Here is a 9,069-nt window from a genome sequence, read left to right as displayed (position 1 = left end):
TGGTATATGTGACAATAAGCATCCTACATAGAGTCGATATACGCTATGGTATACTCGATGCTATTCTCGCCAGTATCTTTGTCGATATACCATCGCATACACCGCCAATTTGACCAGAACAATCAATTTTTCAATCTCATGGTATAAGGGCCAGTATATGCAGTGATAATTTTGTCGAGAGATCGACGAGAATACCGTCGACTATACCGACTATTTTATACTGTCGCTTACTCCAACGTCTATACCCTCGTCACAAGACTTGGATAGGTATGTACCACAAAAAAGGGCCCATATATAGTAGTGGGAGTAAGAGAAGAAATGCAACTAGGCTTCGAATCTGCAACACCTCCATTGGAAGGCTGCAAGTCACACGAACTCACCTGACTGGGGACAAGCTAGGGACATTGATCACTTGCAACTCTTTCTTGGAGAGAGAACTCAATGCATACCTTGGTAGTACATGTGGGCTTGTGAGGGTGTCAAAAGTGCAAATATGAGAGCACTTACTTCTAGGAGGAGCAATAGGGGAAAGCCATAAGAGGGGAATTAAAGACAAGAGTGCACATGTACGCGTGGCTCCCAGGTAAGCGGGCGCTTATGGGTCGGGGTAGAAAAATCGAACGATTTGTTTAGTGTGCTTGAAAGTAAACGCTTGGCATGATTTGAAACGGGCAACTAGAATTTTTTCCCTAAAAAATTACACGCTGAAATTCTCAAAAGGAGAATCCAATTCTGCACTATAGCTATAGCACTCCGTGCTAGGAGGCAGTGCTAAAAATCAAGAGTCAAAAGAAAAGAAAATCAAGGTGCGCATGCAATCACGTGAAGGCCAAGATCTACCACCCTGAGCTGCCTTTCTTGTCGCTGCGCAGATGCTTTGCATTGTCGTCCGCGAACGAGGCAGCTACTCGAACGCCCACGTCCTGCACAGGCTCCCAATGGCCGCTGGCAAGGTAACCGTGGCCGCACCTCTCATTTTTCAGGGCGTTGTTCGTGCTTCTGTGGCGTGGAAGATGTTTAAAGGCACTATCACTTCCCTATATGATGTGCACGACTGTATCTAAGAAGAGAGTGTGGAGCAGTGTGCAGCGGTAATGCATAGACCGATAGATTGAAAGTTCTCTTCTCTCCAAATCTCTTGAGTTTGCTTTCAAGGTGTACGTGGACTGCATATGCAGGCGTTTGCATTCTTGTGGACACATGCAAAGACCGGGCAACAGGATAAGGAGCTGCAATATGATCGAGTCAGCTATGTGATCAAAGGCACCTATAATGATGAACTCACGGGGCCTAGAAGTAAGCAAGCTGCTTGTCAAAGCCATAAGCATGGATAGGAACATAAAGCTGCCACTGTGCCAAAAGAGATTTTCTGCCTTGTCTTTGGATGCAAATGATTGAACGTTTGACACACCTGCTCGCTCTTTGGTGCAGAACTCCCAACCAGATCTACCAGAGCTCTTGCATTTGTTAAGACGCAAAAAGCAGTTGTAAAGTTTCAACATCCTCCTCCGGTTTTTTCAGAAGTGAAATACTATAGTTTCTGGAATCAAATGAACCACATGGACCCAGCAACCCGTTTCTTAGAGGTTCTGCTGAGGAGGCCGAATGAACTCGACAGAGAAGATGCAGAAGGAGAAAAAATTACAAGTAGGAAAATCTCTAGAAGGTCATGGGCGTTTGGTCTTGTATATCACTCAACAGATCGCAGCTCGGATTACCTACCTGGTTCTCCTCCACTGGAGCGGGCATTCCGTCTTCCTCCACCTAAAGAACCATCTTTCAGTATCCCCTGCTTATGCATCTAGATTATATTAAGGTCTGCTCTCTCAAAATAATGCTTGTTACTTTAAAAGCAAAAGGAGCTGCCCTTTCTACTACTTGAACTTTCACATGGGAGCGAAAGTCCCGGTCAACTAGCTATCCTTATGTAAGGTTTGATTTTGTGAAAAACTGATGTTAAGTAAGTAGCCCTATTTAAGTACTAGTTGTTCTTCTTGTTACTGGCATGCGTGCCGACTGTACTGCTGAGTGGAATGATGTTTGTACATAAGAACGGAACTGATGTCAATGTCAAACTCCATCTTCGATGGATGAATCATCTAGTCGGTCCTCAAGTGTAAACAAAGACTGTGACACTGGTTGAGCAATCATTCTCATTCTCATTCTCAATGCTCCCCAAACAATTTAGATTTCCCTTTCAGTGACCTGCAAAGATGTCTCTCCATTGGTAGCTTGTCATTTGGTAGACATACATTAACAATGGAAAAATTTGCACCTGAAGTGATAGGAAAGGGAGGAAGATTGACACGATAGCTACATTTAAAAGAAGACAATTCCACATAACATGACAAGCTTTGAGAGAATTACAAAGCATGAGGGGTGACGCTGGGTGAGGAGCTGAATTGGGCTGTGAAACATGGGAGATTGATAGTAGAATCTTGTGAGTTTGATATACCAAAGGGGAGATATGATGTGTGGAACATTCACATGAGAGATCAGTGGGAACAATGAATTTGTGCATGAGTTTTACGAGAAAATACGCCTAGCAGCAGGAAGATTTTGAAAACTTGATGCTGTTTGGGATGGTAGATTTATAGGAAATGATAGATACTCTCCCTATTCTTTTTCAATGGGATAATCCAAGGATAATCCAAGGTCTTGAATTTCGTTCTGGACCTTTTGCCCTTCTTCCTTCTCTTGTAAGAGTATCCTCAGCTTGCAACTCCTTCCTAGCACTTGGCCCTGCAACCTCTTCCATGTCTCTTTTCCCCAAAGGCATGGCATCTTTCTCCTCTTCCAGTTCAACTAAATCAAAAGTAACTGCCACCTTTTCCCTTCTCCTCTGCAGTAGCATTCTTGACACAAGGTTGAGCTTCCTTCACCTCCACTCTATTAGATAAACCGGCTATACATACCCCCATAAGTACGAGGAGGCTTATCACACTGGGAACTATAGTGACCCCATTCATCGCAAATGAAACACTGAATTTAAGGTGCATAAGAACCACGGCCTCTACCTGCCTGCCAGGGGGCTGAACCACTTGTAAAAGGCATACTACACCTTTGCCATAACCATTTGGTGGTCTATCTTGTCCTCTACCATTCATTAAATTCAGACTTAAGCTCTTCATAAGCTCAGACATTTCATGTATCTCCTCCTTCATGCTCTCCTCCTCCTTAACCTCAGACTTTTGTGCTTCAACCTTCTCATGAGGGGCATTTTCATGAACATGCTGAATTGTTGGCATCTCACAACACGTCTGTGTTAACCTCTTCTGTTTCCTTTCCTTCTCCTTAGCCACTCTAAGAGCATCCTCATAAGTAGCCAACTCTTTACATTCCACCTTTATCCTGATTCTCGTTTCAGCTCAGCTATGAACCGATCATTTTTTATCACACGAGGGGGTATCTCTGGCAACAGGGCAGCCTGCCACTTGTTCCACATAATAATAAACTTTCCCCCAAGTACTCATCCACTAACTGGGTGGCCTGTTGCTGTAAGGCACTCAGTTCTCCCCACAACCCATCAGCATCTCTGGCACACATAAACTGAGCAATAAAAGCAACTCTTACCTCAGCATAAGTTGGGTTCCTCCGAGCACCCTGACCATCACGAAGATCAGCAATAAAAGTCTGCAACCAGGTTCGTGCTTCTCCCACAAGGCAGTAAGACAAGATTTGAAGCAATACCTCGGGGGCATTCCTATCTTTAATCAAAGCTGTGAACTCCACATTATAAATAAACCTCTCGGGGTCTTCGTTGGGCAATCCATAGAAACGAGGAAACTCATGAGCCATCTTCCTGGGTCTTGTTGTTTTAGACACACCAATCCCAATTCAAGCTCTCAAGTTTTTCCTAGCAAGATTGCCAAATGCAGTGACAGGGAAAAAAGGGGGAAAAGGGGAAGAGAAGTGGACACTCAGGAAACAAAAAAGAAACCAAACACAAAGATACTAGATAGCGAAGAATGTGGTGTTTCACGTCAAAATTGGTAAGCCACGGTACTACAGGAGAGTGATCAGCTTTTCTCCCCCACTAGGATGGGGGAGCAAGCCACTAGGGAAGCCGCACCCTCTGCCGGGGAGAGCCTCAACATGAAGATCCCGCGATCCATAAGGATAGCCTCAGTGATGTGGCTGTCCTCCAGTACCAAACTGGCCTGAAGCCAGTCTCGAAGTTTGGCCCTGGAAGGAGAGTGGCCGACAATTCGCCCCTACACCGCTGAGCGCGAGTAATCAACCACCTTCTTCTTGACCAATGCAATCTACTACTCGGATAATATCACTCGATAGGCGTTTGGAGTGGGAGCATTCTTCGGGATCTCTGGTTCCGGACACGACGCTACCATATCAAGGTCTGCTACGATTCCGTCTCAACGGATAGACTTCACTGAGTTGCTACTGTGATGGATTGCCTCTCGCACGGTCTCTTGCTGCCAGACTTCCATTGGCAGATTGAATGCTCCTCTCCACGTGCCTGCCCAAAAGCTTTGCCATATGCTTGCATTGCCAAGCCTTCCTATCGAACTGGTAGACTACCTTGCTTAACGAGCTAACCGTTGCTCTGAACCAACGGCTCTCCAAAACGCCTACAAGGGGACACTGTAAAGAATGCGCATGTAACTTCTAGACACAAAATGTTGTCTAAGGAACGAATTTGCTCCAGACTAGCTAATTGAACGAGTTTTGATTCTATAATTATGAGCCGACCAATGTTACGTCACTCTCTACTTCCACCCCACGTAAGCAATACGCTGGAGCATGCTATTGTGAGACCAGACTGGAAAGCTACATGTAATGATGCATCTTAGCTTTACTCACTTGCACCACCCTGAATAGGCCTTTTCCCAATCTAATACCCTTGGTGTGATGTATTTCATCGTGTACATGCAAATATGTAGGTTCACAACAAGAAGACTCATAAGAAGCTCCAACCAGAGCAGGACGTTGAGACAGAAAGACTCTATGAGATTGTTATATGCGTGCAACTTCTGTCTACTCTTCGTGCGCATATATGATCATTTCTAAGTGCAAGCACATTCATGACTAATGAACAAAAGCATACGTGTATCGATAAAAGAACATGAAGTAACTGAAAATCAATTGTGTAATCAAAGTCGCACAACACAGTATGGGGTTTGAACTCACGCCCCCCTTCAAAGAGTATTATGTGGGATAGAGGATCGGGAGCCTTTGCTCTATATGAGTTGGAGCCTGGTGATCTTGGCTTCTTCATGCAGAACCTCTCAGGACGTGGTCCCACGGAGGTCAGCATCATGGAGCCACAAGACTTGCTTTTGATTCCCGTGATAGGGAAAGAGATCCACAGCTCGACCAGATAACACAAAAACAAGAACAAAAGCAAGAACAATTAAACTAAGCTAAAGACAAACTAATGGAGGCCTAAGATCAACGACAAACATGATGAAGGAACTAAACTACTCAGTCATAGACTCAAGCACTAGGCCACAAGATTGAGACTTGTGTTCATAGAAAGGCTTGGGAGCTTGCTGGATGATTTGATGATTGATAGAGACCTCACTTATATAGAAGTGAAGTATACAAGATACAATGATAGCCCACTATTATTTTTTTTATTTTTTTTTGGGGGTGGGAGTCGTTCGTGTCATTCCAAGTCGTTCGAGTCATTTAAGGTGCAAGATTGGGGTAAAAAAAAAGTGCAGACGACTCCAAATACTGGATACAACCTGGACGTTTGGAACGACCCGAACCAAAAAGAGGGTTTGAGTCGCGACTCGATCCCTCCCATGATCCTCACTGATGTCTATTGCGACTGCCTAGTGAAGAGAGCCTATGGACTGTGGTTTCCCAAGAATTGCAAGAAAGAGATGACTAAGAGAAAGGAAATCATCCTACTATAATTGAGAATCAGGCAGCTCTTGTATCCCTGTTGGCTAGCTAAATACAGAGGGATATGCTAGCTGCACTGCCCCTGACTTACTCTGGGTCTGCATGTGTTTAGGCTAGATCTGTCTAAAGGCTGGCTGATGTCTGCGAGGCTATGGCTGTCTCTAAGAGGAGGAAGACTACTCTGCGAACCATATATGTGGGCTGGGAGAAGTGTTGTGGTAGCCATGGGCTGATGCCCCAATTGGAAGGAATGAGATGTGTGAATCAGGCCACCAGTTCCCCTGTTTATAGGCTGAAGGAAAGCTAGTTGGCTAACGACTAGGCTGACGAATTCCTACATGGCTGTCCCCTAATGCTGGTTAACCTGTTCCTCATCTAGCAGCCCTCTTGTTGCCCTATTCTTTTCTCCCCCAAGTGGTCCATCTTAACTAGTATCTGACTAGCCTCGCCTCAAATACCTTCTTACTTCAAGGCTAATCTCTAGTTGCATGTCTCGAAAACCTTCTAACTACTTGAGTGGCCTATTCCAATCTATCCTTCAACTCTCGAAAGACTTTATGACTGCCTGACTCAACCTTTCTTGGCTCATTGACATGCCTCTACTCAACTGACTTGATCATGTGCCATTGCCTCTATCCTTCATGTGCCATTGCCTCTATCCTAGCCTTCCTAATGCAACGATCCTATAGGTGGTCCTAGCTACCTATCAAACCTACATGCGAGGCCCAACACTTGGCCCAAGCTGCTAGCCTACAAAAATGGCAGTCACCATCCTCTATTACATCTAGTGGACTCACAAGAGGGGGTGTGCCCTACTGACTACGTGCCTAGTAGGACCATGCCACAACATCTATGTAGCAAACGGGTGTGACTTCCCCTTCTGTTTAAGTTGCAACCCAATCAGATTGCATTGTCTTTTGTAGCTTTTGAAACGATGCAGACGGATCTACCACCAGGTGCATGAATCTTTCTTGGTCTATATCTTCTAGTAGCTAGGTTCTCATAACTCCTAGGCCATCACACCAAAATCTTGACTGGCACGTAACAATGCGAGGTGGAACCACAAGAATGTTCGCAACATAGCTCGCACCTATTGGATTCACTAAGGTTACACATGGAGGGAGCCCAAGATATGATGAGCAAGCATAGTGCCACAACACAACATAGTCTAGTTATGAGCCCAGTTATGAGCCCGGTGAACCTTTGTACACGCTTGGGGTTTGTCGATGGGGGTAGCTCTAGGATGAGCTGGATCTTGTTGAAGTTTGTGTCCAACCCATTTTTTGACACTACATGTCTTAGGATGATTCCGTGCTAGAATTGGAATTTCAAGGTGGTTGAGAGAAATCCGATACAAATGGCAGCGTTCAAATACCATTCTCAAATATTTGAGATGGCCATTCCAATCCAAATTCATGCAAAGATCATCTAAAAAGACTTCCAGAAAGTCTCTCAAGAAGTCCTTAAAAGTTGTGCTCATTAGCCGTCACAACAAGGAAAAGGGGCCACAGGCGCGAGCACAGACGTGACTTTTGAACTATTCTGAAAAGTAGCGGGAGCATCTATATAAGCATCTATTATTGCAGCTAATGACTGGAGTCTATAAGGATGTCTATCAGTGCATCAGATTGCACACCTATTTCATTAATTTTAGACTTTTTCTGTTGTTTTTGGACGAAGCCCAAAAATCCTTCCCAAATGAAAAGTTTACTTTGTGAAAATATCCTTCCCAAATCAAAATTTTACTTTCTGAAAATATTCTTCCCAAATCAAAAGTTCACTTTGTGGCACTATCATATTCACATAAAAATCTTGTTTTTTCAATCTATACTTTTGCACTAACATGCAAGAATTTGAAATAATCCTATTTTAAAAATTCTAGCTATACCTAAGTTATTTGTTAATTTAATTCTTTTTAATATTTTTTCTTAACGTGATAAATTTATAAATCCATGAAAGGAGACTTAGATATTTCATGTAAATAACATTGTCACTTGCAATATGCACAAAATTTTTAAAACTTTTAATTTTAAATAGAAAAAAGACATGATGCCATAAGACCCAAGTTTTGTATTGAACCAAAGAATTATAATAGCAATTATAGCTATCATTATATGTTTACATTGAGAGACGTTGCTCTCAACTGGAGTCTTTGTATAAAATGATATAAATTGAACATATGTTTACAATTTAAATTGTTGCTCTTAAAGAGCCTCAATTCGTGCCATCTGCATAATTTGACTCCCCATTCTCTTATTGCTCAATGTGACAGTCCCTTGCCAGTTGCCATCTGCATTAACTCCCTATTGTCTTGCCAAGCCTTGACCCTTGGGTGACATCCAGTGCATATTTTGACTCTCATTTGACATAGGAGGTGATGACTCAGTACAGTTGCACCTACTAGTCTAATAATATATGATTATAATTGTCAATTGGCTTCTTGCCTAGTACCCAAATAAAATCCTTCAATGGACTTCAATACAAAGCTTTAATCATGGACATTCTTCATTTGCGCTATCTCCTTCTACTTTCTCCATGGCGAGCATCCTTTAAAATTCGTGTATATGCAAAATACTTTGCTGTGGTATTTTTATTTTTCCTTCCACCTCATATCCCATGCGCTTCTTTGATTTCTTTGCCCTTGAATGCCAAGACACTATGATTGTCTCCGTCGAAACTTGTGAGACCACTTCATCATTTGGGACCCACTCCTTCATTATACAATTAGTATACAATGTGTTGTTATCTATATTCTCCTTCCTGCCCTTTGGCTCATACCATACCGCTGTAAATGTTGTAGCTCTCCCTTGATCATCTCTTTGCACATTAACTACTTTTGCAACCCAAAACTTCACATTCTCATATTCATCATCCGATGGCCGAACCACAACAAAACAATCGACCTCTATATCTACTTGTGGCATAAACTCTCTCTTCTTTGGTCCACAATATGGACGTGGGAGTAATTATACAAATTCATTTTCAAAGACTGGAGTTGGGCGCAAATCATTATGAACATTTGGCCAAAATATATTGCATTCTTCCTTGACATCCTTTGAGCCTCGCATTCTCTCAAGGTCCTTTATTAATTTTCGTGTCTTGTTAATTACAGTGGTAGTGTGGTCTCTCCAAGTAGGCTTCGAATCAGGATATCTTCGGAGCATTTCCTCTTTGTATGTAATAAATGCTTTTAATCCT

The 9,069-nt window shown here is 43.0% G+C and overlaps 1 protein-coding gene across 1 annotated transcript; it reads left to right on the top strand.

Annotated features, from left to right (window-relative positions):
• The first annotated feature begins 938 nt into the window (after positions 1-938).
• LOC147902361 (uncharacterized) lies at positions 939-1,805 on the top strand. The gene is made up of 3 exons (XM_087373204.1): positions 939-953; positions 1,179-1,296; positions 1,432-1,805. The coding sequence occupies exons 1-3, from the start codon at positions 939-941 to the stop codon at positions 1,803-1,805; spliced, it is 507 nt and encodes a 168-aa protein (XP_087229330.1).
• Positions 1,806-9,069: the final 7,264 nt, after the last annotated feature.

This window comes from Dipteris shenzhenensis, chromosome 4 (genome assembly GCF_047967505.1).
Source record: "Dipteris shenzhenensis isolate YYH24624 ecotype China chromosome 4, Dip_SZ_1.0, whole genome shotgun sequence".
Classification (NCBI taxonomy): Eukaryota; Viridiplantae; Streptophyta; class Polypodiopsida; order Gleicheniales; family Dipteridaceae; genus Dipteris; species Dipteris shenzhenensis.
Note: the sequence above shows the minus strand (reverse complement) of the source record. Positions and strands in the feature narration are given on the sequence as shown.

Excerpts from the sequence above, each read along its gene's own strand:
- LOC147902361 (XM_087373204.1), top strand. Across the intron at positions 1,297-1,431 it reads TGAACTCACGGGGCCTAGAA|AACTCCCAACCAGATCTACC; the intron begins GTAAGCAAGCTG and ends TCTTTGGTGCAG.